At 41.9% G+C, this 18479-nt stretch overlaps 2 protein-coding genes across 2 annotated transcripts in view; one reads left to right on the top strand and one right to left on the bottom strand.

Moving 5' to 3' along the window:
* Positions 1 to 775: 775 nt before the first annotated feature.
* Positions 776 to 11514, top strand: LOC139448493 (monocarboxylate transporter 14-like). Its single transcript, XM_071230039.1, has 5 exons — positions 776 to 1092; positions 6587 to 6850; positions 8060 to 8449; positions 9775 to 9900; positions 11023 to 11514. Exons 1-5 carry the CDS (start codon positions 789 to 791, stop codon positions 11172 to 11174), a joined length of 1236 nt encoding a protein of 411 aa, XP_071086140.1. The 5' UTR covers positions 776 to 788; the 3' UTR covers positions 11175 to 11514.
* A 1411-nt stretch (positions 11515 to 12925) lies between these two features.
* Positions 12926 to 18479, bottom strand: part of LOC139449013 (uncharacterized) — a 62201-nt gene continuing 56647 nt past the window's right edge. The window contains exons 31-34 of the mRNA XM_071230499.1: positions 16715 to 16914; positions 14737 to 14969; positions 13446 to 13510; positions 12926 to 12934 (exon numbers count right to left, since the gene is read on the bottom strand). Coding sequence (XP_071086600.1) covers positions 12926 to 12934; positions 13446 to 13510; positions 14737 to 14969; positions 16715 to 16914 — 507 coding nt within the window. The remainder of the gene's footprint in view (positions 12935 to 13445; positions 13511 to 14736; positions 14970 to 16714; positions 16915 to 18479) is intronic.

The raw sequence follows: 18479 nt of genomic DNA, 5'->3' as shown, positions 1-18479 counted from the left end.
TCTGCTTTTATAGAAGATATGGCTTTTGTTGGCGAAGGTTACATGTATGTGTGATTACTCGAGGAGCTGGGGACACGGGTGGCCCAGTCGTCTAAGGCGCCGCGATTCGCTGTGTAGAGTTGCGTCCCTTGGGCACGCCAGAAACCTATGATTGTGGGTTCGAATCCCGGTTCGCCCCGATTATGTTTCTAGGTTTGTCAGCACCATACCCATGCTCGTGGGTTTCACCGAAATGCTAAACGTCTGAGACCTGCATCACTTCGGGCTTTCCTCTCACATTAAGCTGACACGCTGTGATATAACTGGAATAATGTTAAAGGCGGCGTTAAACCCAACTCACTCACTCACTCACTCATTCATTCGAGGAGCTACCCTTTCATTAATGTGTTGATCTCGAGTAAAAAACAACGCCATTGTCAAAGAATAGAGGCCAGGTTAGGGCGTAGGTTTTTCAAAATTTCATTCTGCTCCGAGGAAACAGTGAGCTCTTCCTGATATGGAAACACATAACTTTCCCTTGTTCTGCTTTCATCGAAGGTCGAACGGCTATTTGGTTCGTTTCCAAAAAACAAGCGTCTCTTCCTTTTGTAGTCCTGACGCCATGCATAACTTCGTCTGTTAATGGGTTATCGTGCATATGTCATGAGCGCACACAGCAGCATACGGATGTAACAACAAAAGGTCCTACTTATGACCTTATGTCTATTTTTAGACTTGCATATGCAACAACACGTCCGGCCACATCTCGGTGAGGCGTCAAACAGGCAAGGGAGAGACACGTGTCAGCAATGGCACAGGTCGGAGACCAGCTCCTTGGCGAACACCCTACAGAACAAAAACAGGAACTGACTCTTAACCCTGGAGAACGGTTGACGGAAGCTGCCCACCAAGACAACGAGGATGTTCCCCAGTCCCCCGAGGGAGGGTGGGGCTGGGTGTGTGTCACCGCACGGGCTGTCATGATGGGCATCGTGTTCGGCATCATGTATGGGTTCGGAGTCGTCTATGTGGAGCTGGTAGATGTGTTTGAGACCTCCAGGACCGAGGCTGCGTGGGTGGGGTCTGTCGCTACCGGAGCTTTGCATTTTACAGGTAATTAACTCTTTGTATGCGGCGGCCATATTGGAAACCCTTACTTTGCAAGTATGTTGCTTCATTATAACAAAATGAATGAGTGAATTAAAATTAACGTCGAATCGTTGACTGCTACGTTATAAAGGATTGAGTGAGTGAGTATGGTTTTATGCCGCTTTTAGCAATATTCCAGCAATATCACGGCGGGGGACACTAGAAGTGGGCTTCACACATTGTACCCATGTCGGGAATAGAACCCGGGTCTTCGGCGTGGCTTGCGAACGCTTTAACCACTAGGCTACCCGACCGCCCCCGTTATAAAGGAAGCGAGAAGATACGTGGTACAGGGGTTGAAAAATACCATTGCACGACGCCCGTGCCAAGTAAGGTTTAAATGTCGGGCGAGTAATATACGTTTTCTAGCATGCCCGTGGACAAGTAGAGCATACAAAATGAACTGGATCAAGTTTCACAAGAATTTAATCATGTGATCATGTTACGATATTATATTGGCTAATATTTTACTAGTGTCACAAAATGGCAATCTAATTTGCATTCAGTTACACCAGTCAACCAATGGGATTAATACACTTCGATGTCAGGCAGGTCAACAACATGAGAACCAGGCTTGTTTCATTGATAAATCGTAGTAATACTTCCATATATGGCACATGCTTCTTGGAAATTGAATGATGGACAGTTGACTACATTACTAGGAATTTGTAATGCGAGGTAGGTCTAGTGCCGACTTTAGAAGAATCGCTCGGCCTAGCTTTGGTGAAATATTTTACAATGATCCCTCGCTACAAAGCTACCTTCGGGGTCCAAATAATTGATGAGCGTTATAGATGATCAACGGCTTAACGGAAGTCGAGTCGGAGGTGGTAGATGAAAATCAAAACAGTATGCATGCTCTGCCTACCTAACACGGTCTACGTTTAAAAAAAGATTAGAATAGGAGTTGTTTATGATTCAAAGTGTAAAAAAAGATTTATCGGGTATTAATATGCGCTTTCACAAAAACACATCGTATCCATGTTTTCTCGTAAACAAAGCCGGAAATACCAGTCAGCTGTGCACGCGTTTCCTCCCAATCTACCGGTGATTCAGTTAAAAAGTACCCAATGATACAACTTCAAAGAATTTTAATGCAATGGTCGGAAGAAATTGTATCTGGAATTATTATTTTTATCAGAAATTATATATTCATATGTCGTATTATTTTAGTTGCAGTTTCCAGTATATATATATATATATATATACTTAAAATTATAACATTCATAAGCTTAGCACTTTGGTACAGGTGGTATGAAGGATATTTTTTTACGTATGGAACAATTTGACCAGTCACCGTAGGGACTTCTTGCGCTACATGTATTTCGATTGGGAAAGCGTCATGTTGACATTGGATAGTCCAACTGCCTCAAATATGACTTTTATCGTGTCAGGGTACGGCATATGTGATATGTGTGTCCTTTCTCTTGCAACTAAAGTTCGTTTCAAGACGTCATTAGCGGTAAACTGACTGTGGTTACTGTAAATAATGAGTTGTGCGATCTACACTTCGCATACGATTTCGCCGAAATTATTGTAAACATTATTATAATTATTGAATTAAATTTTGAAAATAATTAATAAAACATATTGAAATCATTAGTCCAGATAAACAATGAACAATTTCTTTATGAACAGATTTGTATCATAAGAGATTTGTTGACTGGTATTTCCGGTGTTACGTGATAGCGGTGACCCGCTGATTATGTTTTCTGAGATGGGGGGAAAACATGGCGTCACTGGAAAACTTGAGTTTATTATAAATGTCAGTAAATTTTGGGCGCCATGCTTTGCCGCGCGCTATAACCGAGTTGGCGCTATATAGAGGAGCACAATAGTGAGGGAACACACAAGTCACGATCGTTCTCGATCGGGAAAACTTTGTTGACACCTACATGGATATATGTATCCATTCTCTGGCAACTTAAGTTCGTTTCAAGGCATAAAAGTGGATAATCTGACCGTTGTTGCTGTAAATGTGAGTATTGCGTGGCTTGCTCGAGGTGATCAGCTGATAATGTTTTTTTTGGTTGGGGGACAACATCATGTCAGTGTAAAACTTATGTTTATTAAATGTGCAAGTAAATTTTGGGAGCCATGCGCTGTAAGCGAGATAACGCTATATTGCGGGGCGCAATCTGTTATTCTCAGTTCTGTTGATGTAGAATTTTACTGAATTTTGGGCAAGTACATTTTAAAATATTTTTTGACGTTTACACGATATACGGTTTTTCCGTTGGACAAGGGGTCGGTCCATTAACCGCGAAATTGACGTTCACAAGTGTATGAACGACACAATTTGACGTTGATACGTTTTTCACGAGACCGTGTTCTTGAAATGACGTAAATACTGACGGACTACTTTCACATTCCTGGGAAAACCTCTGGGAATTCCCTAGCACGAAAACATACATAAGCATTATTTCTGATCATTTAGAACCTTTAATCTTGGTCTCAGCATTTCAGTATACATTGAGAAACGTAAGACAGCTTGACTGCATGATTGTTCACGAATTTCCTCGCTACGGCCCATCCTAATGAACAAACGAAAAAATGCACATCCAAACTATCGTCAGTATCGACTCGTTCTGTGTCTAGGCTGACAGTGACCATCTCCAGCAATCTATTAATTTACCTTGGTGTCTGTTTGACGCATCTTTAATCACCTTCAATAATCGGTCAGTTGATTAATAATGACTAACACATGTAACCACCACATGTTCATTAACAACTTCGGAAATCCTCCCGTCACGTTTATCGTGTCGGCCATTTTGACGTCTTGTACTTGATGTAAATGTATTACGACGCGCTACATTGTGACTGACTTACTGAGGTAGTTCTTTACAGACCTTTCTCATCTAATGGATATATTATTTGAACACACGTGTTGCGTAAGATGTTTCTGAAGAGCAAGTTGTTCATCCATACGCTCATGTCACCTCTCCTTTTGGGGAACTACTTTACTCCGCGATATAGCTGTTGTTGTTTGGCTGTCAGTGTAAACATGAAGTCACACGTACTAAATAAAATTGGTTTAGATCTTGGCCTACATCCTTTGAGGTAAGAAATTGTGATAAAAAATTATATGAAATGACTTTCACTTTGTGTGGGTTCATTGGAGTATGAACCTTCATAGAGTGAGGGCCAAACTGTATGAATTTTCATACCCCAATGAACTCACACAAAGTGGAGGTCAATTCTTAAATAAGGCAAGTAAGCTGTTGGTCATACTTGTCCTTGGTCAAGTAACATTTTTCATCATTTTTCAACCCCTGTTGGTATCTGCTTGGTGTGTTTGTTGACTGACATAAAAAGACTGTTTCTAACCCTGAATCCCCACGTGGTCTGCCTTTAAACCATGGTTTGACATCTCAAACTGTATTATATCAGCTATCGGTGATTTCAAGTTTGACCAAAGTATCATTATCGGTATCACAGGTTGTATATTTACTGATAGCAATTCCGTTGAATAGTATCAAGGTCAAGCTTTGATAATAAGTTTTTTTATTCCAATTCGTAACAAACACAAGGCTTGTCCATGGCATGTCCATTCTTGTACTTGATTCCGAACCTCCATAAAATCCGTACAAAGAAAAATAGATGTGTCCAGCAAATCCCTGTCTCACTGACTTGCAATAATCTTTGATACAATCAAAGATGGTTGTCATATATTCGCAAAAGTATACAAATGGGATTTATACCGTGTGGATCCTCAAAAACTCAAATGATTGGCTTTCATTTTCTATAATCCTGCAATAAGAGACCAGTGAAGATCCGGGGTAGAATAGGTCTTCAGCAATCCATGCTTGCCGTAAAAGGTGACTATACTTGTCGTAAGAGGCGACTAACAGGATTGGGTGGTCAGGCTCACTGATTTGGTTGATGCATGTCATTGTATCCCAATTGCGTGGATCGATACTCAAGATGTCATTCACTGAATTGTCTGGTCCAGACTCGATTATTTACAGACCGCTGAAATATTGCTGAGTGTGGCATTAAACAACAAACAAACAAACAAACATCCTGCAACAAACAAACGAGAACAGAATGTGGCGTTATTTTGGTCACTGATGCGTACAATTTGGAAATGTCCTCAACATGACTACCATGATACGTTTTGAATGATTTGTGGTAAGTTATTGTTGTTGGATCGACGTCTAACAATGCAAGACGACAGACTAAACATACATTCATTCATAACATGTTATTCAATATGGATAATATTTGTTTAATGTCTTTCACTCTAAGAAATTAAATGTTATTTCATTAAATGTTCCGGTTCGGTCGGGTAGCCAGGTGGTTAAAGCGTTCGCTCGTCACGCCGAAGACCCGGGTTCGATTCCCGACATGGGTACAATGTGTGAAGCCCATTTGTGGTGTCCCCCGCCGGGATATTTCTGGAATATTGCTGAAAGCGGCGTAAAACCCCACTCACTCATTAATGTTTTTCATTTGTTTTTTAATAATATTTTGTTCTTCTACATGCATATCATGTTACTCGTTATGTGTGTAATGGATGCCCTATCGTCAGGTGTTGGCCCGTGGGCTCATCAACGAATAATGTCAAAGTCATGTTTTTTTATAACAGAATGAAACGTTCAATGAATTCTAGACCACAACCATCCACTTCTACTCACATGGTCCACATCCATAGGTGCCTGTAGCTTTTTTCTATCTCTGTGTTTCCACATGTGGACCGCTATCCAGCCTGCTGATTGGTCGCTACGGCTGCCGTGTGACGTCGATCATCGCAGGGTGTGTGGCTTCGATTGGTTTCTTTGCCAGCTCCTTTGCTCCGAACTTGCACTTCCTCTACCTCAGTTTCGGGCTGGTGGGAGGTACGAGCTGTTTTCATACTTTAACGTTTTTGGATGAATGTTGTTTGTGACTGTACTTATATGATACTTGAGCCGTACGTTAATTTACTCACTGGAAACCAATGAAAATAATTCTTATATATACAGTATACTACGGTTATAACGAACTCATTAGGGGCTACTAATTGTAGTTCGTTGTAAGGATATTTATGAAGCAAATAGTCGTTAAAAAAACAACTGCGCCTCTCACGGTTTATTCTCCCTGCACGGGTGGCCCAGTCGTCTAAGGCGCCGCAATTCGCTGTGCAGAGTTGCGTCCCTTAGGCACGCCAGAAACCTATGATTGTGGGTTCGAATTCCGGTTCGCCCCAATTATGTTTCTAGGTTTGTCAGCACCATACCCGTGCTCATGGGTTTCACCAAAGAGGTAAACGTCAAAGACCTGCATCACTTCGGGCTTTCCTCCCACACTAAGCTGACACGCCGTGATATGACTGGAATACTGTTAAATGCGGTGTTAAACACAACTCACTCCCTATGCTCCCTGCAATGTTTTGTTGTACGATAAACAACTCCTGCTCCTCCATATTGTTTCTTAAATATCAGAGATGAAAAAACGTGTTGTGACTCTGTTATTGCAGGCACTGGTCTCGGTCTGGCCATGGTACCTGCCGTGGTGGCTGTGTCCAGCTACTTCCGGAAGAGGAGGGGGTTCGCCCTGTCCCTCTCCTCGGTTGGTGCTGGGGTGGGGACAATGTGCTTCCCCCAGCTGTTCAGGGTCCTGCTAGAGGCGTATGGGTGGCGGGGTCTTATGCTGGTGTTGTCAGGGGTAGCCCTGAACCTCGTCGTCTGTGGGGCACTCTTCAGGATGCCAGCTCAACTTAAAAAGAATTTGGAATCGAAAGGTTTGTAAACATTGTTAAGTTAATTTGATTGACTTAGCCATCACACACGTGTACAGTTGTCTCCCGACCAAGAAACTATGAAACTTTGCCCCATTTCGATCCATTTTCTGTCATCATCATGTCAATGACCTGCGTAATATACTCGTCACAGATAGAAACGCAAAAACAGATTTGTGTGAGGTAGGAAAATACATTTATACGAGTGACCGGTATTGAGCCAGAATGTTGTGGACAGAACACTTGGTGATTGTAGTCATCTCAAATATATAACATCAATACCGCGTATGTCACCCGTTGGAATCGATAGCGGCCTGATATTTAAAACATTACAACTGGGCTAGAGATCATCAGCAACCAAAGTTAGGCCACCATACTAGGAACCATGGGGACTGAGGGTACATCTGCTTCTTGCATGGTACCCCAGGAGGATTTACACCATCCCTCTTGCTACTGGTCATTGTCAGGAAGTTCAAGCCAAAGCATTTAAAACCAACAAGTATTCTACGATTAAAAGCACAGAGAGATGAAAAATACATTGAATGAAATGGGACTTACGTCATACAAAAGACGTTATGAGATGGTACTTGTTGTATCCCTGCCTGGTGCATGACATTGAGGGGATAAAACAAGGACTGGCCGCCTCGGAGTCGGTGTATTGTGTGTGAGTGGGGTATCCCATGTTAACCTGCCGCATGGTATCTTCGACTGCTAGCATAAACCCGGCATTAGTCCGGGCTAAGACGAGAAGCCACACACAGACACGAGCATGCACGTCGCTCTATAAGAGTAATAACCTTGAACGTTTAACTCCATTTCACCTCACGTCACCTCACTACACTTCAAGATGCGGTTGGTTAGCCTCGTGGTTAACGCGTTCGCTCGTCGCGCCGAAGACTCGAGTTCGATTCCCTACTTGGGTACAATACCTGGACCCCATTTTCCGGTGTCCCCCGCCGTGATATTGTTGGAATATTGCTAAAGGTGGCGTAAAACCATACTCACTTTGGGGCGGTCGGGTAGCCTTGTGGTTAAAGCGTTCGTTGTCACGCCGAAGACCCGGGTTCGATTCCCGACATAGATACAATGTGTGAAGCCCATTACTGGTGTCCCGCGCAGTGATATTGCTGGAATATTGCTTAAAGCGGCGTAAAACCAAACTCACTCACTCACTCACTCACGTCACCTTATACACTGCGTGGCTTCTTACAGAACATGTCCAGGAAGGCGGTTTTGGTTCCCGATTCACCCGACTATTCAAAGACTTCTTTACCGTCATACACAACGTCTCCTTCACCGTCACCCTCGCCATCATCACAACGACATACCTGGTGTACATCGTCCCCTTCGTCCACCTCCCCGACCTGGCTCGCCTCACGGGGGTAACCAAGGGCAACGCATCATTCCTTGTGTCCATCATGGGGATAGCTGGCATTGCAGGGAGGCTGGTCTTTGGTTTCGTCTCCACCTTTGACTGTGTCAGCATCTTATCATGTCACGCTTGTATGCTCCTTGTCTGTGGTGCAGCGACACTGCTGTGCACGTTGATAAAGACGTACACTTTGTTTGCCGTTTATGCAGCCGTGCATGGCGCTTTCATAGGTGAGTATTGTTTGTTTAAAAACTATTCTATCCCGGATATTCACGAGTCTCTGGATCAGGTAATCATATATGTATGTATAAGTATGTATTATGAGCAACGCTCATGGGGGTACGATGACAAGACGAATAGCGACTCGTGCCCCTCTCGTGGCCATTTTTGCGACTGGGTTCCGTCTTAGCGCAAACGGGCATACCTAAAACAATTGTCAACTCGTTGCGTAATGGTTCACTTATATTTCCCATATATTCTATATATTTCAATGCAATTTATGCGGAATTATACAGTATTGTTCAAAACATTTTACTTGGGTTTCTTGGGTATATTTTTAGGTGCAAGACATATGTAACTCAAAAATTATTTCTGAGGGATTATTTGATAAAGAACTCGAAATCATACGCGCATTCTGATTGGTTCGTCGTATTTCCGCGCATAACATTCATCGATAGGGGGACGAGTCTTCTTGCAGGTTACGGAAAGGGGCGAGTGGTGACGAATGAAGCCTGGCCCTCTGATCCATATGGCGGCCTCTTTATGGGGACCATCTCAATAACCTAATGGGAACGTTTTGTTCAAATAAATACTATACACACTGAACATCGTTATGAAGATGGCATGTCCATTCATGTCTTCCTCTCACGCTTGTTTGCATTAATATAGCAATCCAATTTTCTTGCTAATAGTAATTCATTTTTAGTTACCCGTGCCCAGTCAAAGATTTTAAAAAAACATGATTTTTTTTATGTGCATAGCATTTGATTTTGATACTGTGTTATTTCATAAGATGTAACTATACATACGAGCTCGTATTTATGTTATACCGATAAGAAAAGTGTGAACGAGATGCATTGACTTGGTCTTTTCACAAATGAACACATCGTACAAGTGCAGATTTATGTAGTCAAAGTTTATCCTCACCCGTGAAGATCCGGGGTAGAATAGGTCTTTAGGAACCCATGCTTGCCGTAAAAGTGACCATGCTTGTCGTAAGAGGCGACTAACGGGATCGGGTGGTCAGGCTTGGTTGATTCATGTCATCGATCCCAATTGCGTGGATCGATGCTCATAGATTCAGTCACTAAATTGTCTGGTCTAGACACGATTATTTACAGACCGCCGTCATATAGCTGGAATATTTCACAATATATACACAACAAACCAACCAACCTGATCCAGACTGGATTATTTACAGGAAGCAGTCATACAGCTGGCGATAAAATGGCGATAAATATAAAAAATTATAAAAACCAGGAAAATGACCATGTCGATGGTTGTGTAATAGTCATGCTGAAGATCATAAGGTTGTTACATTAGAGAATAATTACAGGTAGCTACACCGGTTTCATAGCGGTCGTCATAACGGAGATTGTTGGCCTGCATCAGACCGCAAATGCTCTTGGTATGCTGACCTTTCTCGGAGGAATTTTTATAATGCTGGCATCGCCTCTAGCTGGTAAGCAGACCTGGCAGTCTTGTACTTGATGTAAATGTGTTATGACGCGCTTTCATTGTGACTGACTTACTGGGGAAGTTCTCAGCATACGGGGCGGTTGGGTAGCCTAGTGGATAAAGAGTTCGCTCGTCACGCCGAAGATCCGGCTTCATTCCCGACATGGGTACAATGTGTGATGCCCATTTGTGGTGTCCCCCGCCGTGATATTGCTGGAATATTGCTAAAACCTGCGTAAAACCTCACTCACTCACTGGTAAGGAGACCGCATGAAGTGGCATGTTCGTTTCAACAAAATCAGTACATTCATTGGATTGTCTGGTCCATCACTTGATTGTCTGATCAAGACTTGATTGTTTACAGAAATGTTATTGCGAAGGAATCATAATGGGCTTCACATTGTACTCAAGTGTGGACTCGAACCCGGGCCTTCGGTGTGTCGAGCGGACGCTGTATTCTCTGGGTTACCCTACCGCATCCGGATAATGATTATTTTAATATTATATTGCAAAATGGCCACAAAAATTAAATTAATCTGTTCTGTGTATTTTGGCTTGAAATAATGAAACACAACACTGCCGTCGTACGGGTTCGAAATTTATTCGATGTGTTTGGTGATGGGCTTGAGCACAAAAGAAAGCTTTTCATCTGTTCTGATTTCGAGTTCAAGTTGAATATGCGTTTGCAAAGTGTTTCAGTATATAAACATGGAGTGATTCCCTATGTCTCAGGTGCCTCCCCCCCCTCCCCCCCCCCCCCCCCCCCACCCCCCCCACCCCCCTGCACGGGCATCTGTAACACGAACATCGTGGAAATGACAAATTATTTGAAATGGACTCAAATGTTACAATGGTGATTTTTTCGGATATTAATATAGCAAATTTGCCTTAAATTTCATTAAGACCCGCGAAGATCCGGTTTGGAAAAGGTCTTCAGCAACCCATGCTTGTCGTTATTGGCGACTAACGAATCCTGTGGTCAGGGTCGCTGATGCTCATGATGTCAATCACGGGATTGCTTGATTCTTTACGGACCGCTGTCATATAGCTGGACTATTGCTGACTGCAGCGTCAAACACCAAACAAACAAACAAACAAGCAATAATGTTTAGTGGCGATGTTTCAGGATTTCTGTACGACACAACCGGGAGTTACCTGACGTCTTTCTACTTCACTGGAGTCGTGTTTTTAATCTGTGGTCTTGTCTACGTTGGACTCATTCTACATCGGACACGTCGACGTATCTACCAGCAAGATTCTACACACATAGCGGACTAATGGGGACTAATGATTGGATTACCTTGTACCTGTGACATCAACGTACACAGGCATCTACAGCAAGATTCTACACCCATAGCGGACTAATGGGGACTAATGATTGGATCACCTTGTACCCGAGACCTCAACGTATACAGGCATCTACAGCAAAATTCTACACCCAAAGTGGACTAACGGGGTCTAATGATTGGATCACCTTGTACCTGTGACCTCAACGTATACAGGCATCTACAGCAAGATTCTACACCCATAGTGGACTAATGGGGACTAATGATTGGATCACCTTGTACCTGTGACCTCAACGTGTCAAGGCATCTACAGCAAGATTCTACACTCATACACCCTGTACACGTTGAGAACCAATGATTTGATATTGAAAAACGTCATATGTCTTCATTGTTTTCCCATTGCTGAATGGTCCTGAAAAGAACTTGTGAGCAAGAGTTCTGCAGATCCTCTTTACAAGTGTGTAAATCCTGTCTAGAACCCCACACCAACCTCTTAACAAGTGGGTAAATCCTGTCTAGAACCCCACACCAACCTCTTTACAAGTGTGTAAATCCTGTCTAGAAACCCACACCAACCTCTTTACAAGTGGGTAAATCCTGTCTGTAACTCCACACCAACCTCTTATAAGGTATAAGGTTTCAACGGCTTTTCACATTAGCATTTGGAATAAATGAGAGAGTTGACTTTTATGCTGCTTAAAAAAGTTATTTGACGGCGTGTCAACTCAGTGCTGGAGGGGTTGGGGGGAGGGGGGGGGGGGGGGGGGGGGGGGCAGGGTCAAGGTCACAGAGGTGATACAATTCTTTTGTGATCCCGAAAAAGCACAACTCTTGGAAGTGATACCTTTATCGGAATGAATAAGGGACGCAACTCTGCACTGTTTAAAGCCGACCAGGCCTTCCGTTTAATTATTTTTCTGATTTGTTTATCGAACCACAACACTGCGTGAATGAGAGAGTTGAGTTTAAAGTCGCTTTGAACATGTACATGTATGTCAGCCATATCACGTCTTGTTTTGTCAAATCACAATGTTTTGAACTTATACTGAATCTCAACTGAATCTTCGTAACATAATTACAGCATTGTTTCACAAAAGAACACTGCCATATGACAGCGATAAACGTACGGATGTGTTTATCATAACAGATAGCTCGGTAATGGGCTGCACTGTCGTCTAAGGCGCCGCCACTTGACCCATGCTTGCCGTAAAAGGCGACTATGCTTGTCGTAAGAGGCGACTAACGGGATTGGGTGATCAGGCACGCTAACTTAGTTGATGCATGTCATCAATCCCAATTGCTTAGATCGATGCTCATTATGTCAATCACTGGATTATTTGGTCCAGACTCGATTATTTACAGACCGCCGTCATATAGCTGGTATATTGCTGAGAGCGGCGTTAAACAACTAACAAATACACAAACAAACAAAGATTCGCCCTGATTCTAGGTTTGTTAGCAACAATTCCCATGTTCGTAGGTTTCACCAAACCAGTAAACGTCTTGTAATTCAGATCTGTATCAGTCGGGGCTATCCTCCCACTTTTATCCGACACGCTGTCCTGACATATGGACACAGACGTATAACGTTACAATAGTAGATCCTTACAACTCCTTCCTTCACGGACATCCAACAAGTCGAGACTACGTTGTGGGTCAACAAAACACAGTAATACGGAAGTGAGTTCAGATTCGTTTATTCTTTTAACTTTCCTGATAGAGTCAGCCGGAAGCATCGTCAGATCACTCCACCTACAAACAATAAACACATTTGGAAATTTGGACACCTGCCTTTACGTTTTCAAATACATATTTCTAATGGTTATATTTGCAATATACAAACGGACTGTTTGACTGTTATTCTCTCTTTCCTCATTGTATAACTCAATGCAATATAAACTGACATACAGTATAACGTATACATCAACTGTTACAACTGTAACGATGGATACAACAGTCATCATTCTGGCCAAGGAAAAACGACAAAACGTGATGTAACTTATATGACTGGATGAAAATGACGAAACATGTTGTAACCTCGAATATATGTCTGGACGACAATACACCAACACAGGCTCCGTAACCCGAAATCTATGATTGGACTACATTGCCCTAAGGTTCTATGAACAAGACTATATGGCTGGTCTACAATGACCCAAGGTTCTATAACCAGGAATATCTGACTGGACTACAATGACCCACGCTTAAGTAACCTATAATATGTCACTGGACTATAATCACCCAACCTGGACAATGTACTTACTGGTTTGATGAACGCAGTGAGGGAGAAAATTCGACAACCCCTCCTTTGGAAAGTGAACACCATTTCTGTAACAATAAACAGTGCACAAGTATATTACCCATGTAACACGTAGGCTATGTAATCCTACCCCAGACCCGGGAATATCTGGGGAAGAATAGGTCTTCAGCAACCCATGTTTGCCGTAAAAGGCGACTATGTTTGTCGTAAGATGCCACTAATCGGATCGGGTGATCAGGCTCGCTGACTTGGTTGAAGCATGTCATCGTTCCAAATTGCGTGGAGAATCGTTGGTCATGATATCAATCACTTGATTGTCTGGTCCAGACTCGATTATATACGGACCGCCTTCATATAGCTGGAATATTGCTGAGTGCGGCGTTAAACAACCAACCATCCAACCAACCAACCATGCTACACATGTAGTCGCACCTGTAATGTTTAGAATCATTGACGAAAACGTAACCATATCTGAATGTCAGCACTGCCTTTCGTAAAACGTCCTTGGACATGAAAAAATATCCCGTTACACACAAATCCCAAAACGAATCAAAATAATTTCGAAGAAAAAAACATATCCTCATATCAACTGTTTTCTTTCCTCAAGGCTAAAATGATGCGTAAAACAACATTCACTAAACCACATTTAGCTGACCACATCATATAGCTAGAATAGTGAAGACACTAACGTAAAGCAACATCCATTCAACAACAATTACCTGACCGCGTCATACAGCTGGAATGGTGCAGACATTAACGTAAAGCAACATTCATTCAACCACATTTACCTGACCATATCATATAGCTGAAATAGTGCAGACATCAACGTAAAACAACATTCATTCAACCACATTTACCTGACCGCGTCATACAGCTGGAATAGTGCAGACATCAACGTAAAACAACATTCATTCAACCACATTTACCTGACCGCGTCATACAGCTGGAATAGTGCAGACATCAACGTAAAACAACATTCATTCAACCATATTTACCTGACCGCGTCATACAGCTGGAATAGTGCAGACATCAACGTAAAACAACATTCATTCAACCACATTTACCTTACCGCGTCATACAGCTGGAATAGTGCAGACATCAACGTAAAACAACATTCACTCAATCACATTTACCTGACCGCGTCATATAGCTGGAATGGTGCTGACATCAACGTATACAAGCATTCAACCAACAACATTTACCTGACCGCGTCATATAGCTTGAAAAGTGCAGACATCAACATAAAACAACATTCATTCAACCACATTTACCTGGTCACGTTCTTTCTATTTACCTGGTGTGATATCCTCAGAATTGGGTATATCGGGTTCCATCCAGCTGACGTCCATAGCCTCTGGGTTCTTGTTGGCCTTGCAGTTGTTGTAACAGAGGCCGCCCCTGTTCTTGCCGTAGTGTAACCCTATCAGCTGACCAGCCTCCACGCTGATGCGGTCGCTGGCGCTGACGTTGACCACCTGTACCGCGTTGTCGATGGTCTTCACTATGTTCTGCCCAACAAGACTGAACCTGGAGCAAAAGGGAACGTGTTTGTAATTTGTTTATCACCGCACTCAGGAAAACTCCATCTATCTGACGGCGGTCAGGTAAATAATGGAGTCTGTACAAGCAAACCAGTGATTGATACCATGATCACTGTTCCAGGCCGTCGGAGTACTATGACACGCATCCCATGGTCAGCGAGCCTGGCCATTCGATCTATGAAATCGCCCCGAACTACAAGCAAAGTTTACACTGCGGAACTTATCTACAGCTTAAAACACACAGGGCGAAGAGAACCATTCATTTAAATAGTTAGCATCCAGTCTGACATTATCTTGTCAGTTTATTGTCTTTTGTCTGTACTGTATTATTACATTACATTATTATTTTTAACTGAACCACGTAAACGGTGTTATACGCCGAGCTCATTAGGCACTTGTAACTGTTTTTATCAGGCAAGAGTGAGTGAGTGAGTTGGGTTTAAGGCCGCTTTTAACACTATTCCAGTTATATCGCGGCGTGTCACCTTAATGTGGGAGGAAAGCCCGAAGTGATGCAGGTCTAAGACGTTTACCACTTCGGTGAAACCCACGAGCACGGGTATGGTGTTGACAAACCTAGAAACATAATCGGGGCGAATAGGGATTCGAACCCACAATCATAGGTTTCTGGCGTGTCCAAGGGACGCAACTCTGCACAGCGGCGCCTTAGACGACTGGGCCACCCGTGCCCCCTTATCAGGCAAGAAAAGAAACCATGTCAGAGAGAAAGGAGATATACCAAGGACTGTAGACATGGGATTGTCGTTGTTAAGGCTGCAACATTTGGCTGTTCAAATATAGGGGTGACTATTGGTCTGGAAATCACAATTACGATAACTATTGATATTGAAATAAACTATTGCGATAAATATCGACAGTTTTCAGTGTATCATTTTAGATGGATTTTAGAGTTGTATTAAACTTTGGAACTGAAGTTTCCTTTGAATGTGATAAACATAACAAATAAAAAGATATGACTGATTTGTTTTTTTTCTTTTCCCTAATGATTTAAGAAAACGAAACTTCCACATTACCATATGTAAATTACTACCACTTGTAGCTAAAATGGATAGAATTATCATTAAACTGCCCGCATGTTATCAGAAATGAGCGGGCCACTGTAACTTGATAATGCCCTCATATTGCTTGACGACGGGCCACAATCACGCCCGTTGTTAGGTGACGTCATAGGATAGGATAGGTGACGTCACGTTCAATAGTCAATTTTCCATTTTTGTAAAAGTGGGTCAGTGACATTCGTATTGATATATTGATAACCCGATATTGTTGTTTCCATTTATTTGATAGAAAAATCCATCCATTTTAGCTATAATAACGGTAACGCAATTTTTCAGGGCATTATCATTTGCAGAAGCCTTCGGTCTTTTCAACTGCCCTCCTTCGTCGGGCAGTTAATGGAAGACCTCGGGATACTGCAAATGATAATGCCCTGAAAAATAGCGTTACCCTTATATCATGATCAAAAGAAAAACAAATTTGAACAGTATTGCATGTATTTTATTGATATGGTAAATACAATCAAAACTATCTATATACCTAACTGATATCGATACTATTGATCGGAAACTGATTTAACAATCGATTTATTGACTTTAAGTGCTTACCAATAACAATATATCGATATTTCGATTGATCGTGACACCCCTTTTCAAATATTTCAAAACGAGAAACAGCTTCGCAGAACTGGATGATATATTCAACAGGACTCACTGATTTGTCCCCACTTCCCGCCACACTTGCAGCGCGATGTCTCCGACGAATTTGGAGAAGAACTTCCACTGGATGATCTCGCCATCATGCTGGATACGGAAGTTGGCGTTGATGCCGGAATACACATGCTTCTTGGAACCTACCTTCCCACGACTTATCAGTGGAAGCCAGTTGGTAGGGTACAGCTTGTATTTCCTTTCCTAAAGATTCAAGCATAAAAAATCATAGGTTCGTGTTAACATATTCCACATGAAAGGAGTCCATTGTATAGTGTTTGCCACTACTTCAGAATATCGACCAACCGGAAGTCGTAGCCGAAAGTTCGTTGAGATATGAAGTGGGATAATTTGATGGTTATTCGTATCTGATCCATCGGATCCAAATTCATTCTCCATTGTAAGTGAGTTATTATGGTGTCTTTAAACAGTATCCCTTTACTATCACGACGAACATAGGCTAAAATGACCCAGATCGACGACGTTTAACTATTTCGTTGGATTCGACTACTTGGCCCTGGCAGTGAGGTGTCGCACCTCCAAAGAAATGGTAAGACCAATATACTCAAAGAGAAAAGTATGTACCAGTGGATGTGGAAACTGTTCTAAATATACTTGCAGTTATTAACAGTAGCAGCAACTGATTTACCTGCTGGTAAAAATACTATTGGTGTCCTGACCAGATTTTAATTGCAGTTGGCAGCCTGGTTGTTTACATTAAGATAACAGTTCATTTGAGAAGAAACTAATGACACAGCTGACCTAAATCCATGGATAGGTCTAAATCCATCAAGAATAAAAAAAAACCTGATGGAAGAATGATCTAAGGCAGCAGTCCAAGAGGTACGTGTCACCTAGCACTATGTCACTACCATGGCTCTGTCACTTCTTTCACCAAACACAGGGGTGAAGGGTACTGGAAACTTAACACGTCGTTATTGAGGAATGGAGACTTTACTGCTATGGTTAGAAACCAAATAGGGATATACAAAGTCAAGATGAAATAAAACTAAATGATGATTCTAATTTAGAACTAAGTGTTAAGGATACTTTATTTCTGTGGACTTATGAAAGTTAGAGGTAAGACTTTTTCCTTTGCTACGTATCATAAAACAAATAGAAACAGGCAAATACATGAATTAGACACTAAAACAAACGAAATTGAAACTAACATCAACCCAAACTTCTAAAACATAAACGAGGAACCTTTAGCAGATCTTGTAGAGACAACACTATAAAAACTATACAAACTATAAAAGAGGAACAAATCAGAGGAAATTATATTAGAATAGGCATTCAATGATACGAAGAAGGTGAAAAGCCTCCCAAGTACTTTTGCCATCTTGAAATCAGATGTTACACAAGTAAAGTTGACTGCAGGATTCATGCCAGGTAAATAATAAGTGACAATATTAGACTGCGATGTTTTGTTTGAAAAGTAAGAAGCAAACCACAGGTAGAATACTGATTTTGAAAAGGCTTTTGACACTGCATCTGAAGAATTTATAATGATTGACAGAAAGGTAAAATCTGTTAAGAACTTGACCTGGACTGGAACTATGGCAATTTCCAAGTTTTCAGATTGCCCCTCCATACACCTGTACAAGATCTAGTTAATGAAATAGTTAATGGATTGCTGGCAAACTGAAAACATAGACATTTACTCCTATATTAAATTACCAGCGTTATAAACTCAAGTACACATAGAATCAGCTTTATCCAACCCACCTGACCAATATCTAAATAGAACATTTATTTTCGATAGGTTA

This window comes from Haliotis cracherodii, unplaced genomic scaffold (assembly GCF_022045235.1).
Source record: "Haliotis cracherodii isolate W230 unplaced genomic scaffold, xgHalCrac1.p SCAF_7, whole genome shotgun sequence".
NCBI lineage: Eukaryota > Metazoa > Mollusca > Gastropoda > Lepetellida > Haliotidae > Haliotis > Haliotis cracherodii.
The sequence above is the reverse complement of the archived record's forward strand: the minus strand, read 5'-3'. Positions and strand labels throughout refer to the sequence as shown.

Bases quoted from the DNA above. Each gene is read 5' to 3' on its own strand.
- LOC139448493 (XM_071230039.1), top strand. From the start codon at position 789: ATGGCACAGGTCGGAGACCAGCTCCTTGGCGAACACCCTACAGAACAA. The intron at 8,450-9,774 runs GTGAGTATTGTT...GAATAATTACAG, and splicing joins CGTGCATGGCGCTTTCATAG to GTAGCTACACCGGTTTCATA. The intron at 9,901-11,022 runs GTAAGCAGACCT...GCGATGTTTCAG, and splicing joins GCTGGCATCGCCTCTAGCTG to GATTTCTGTACGACACAACC.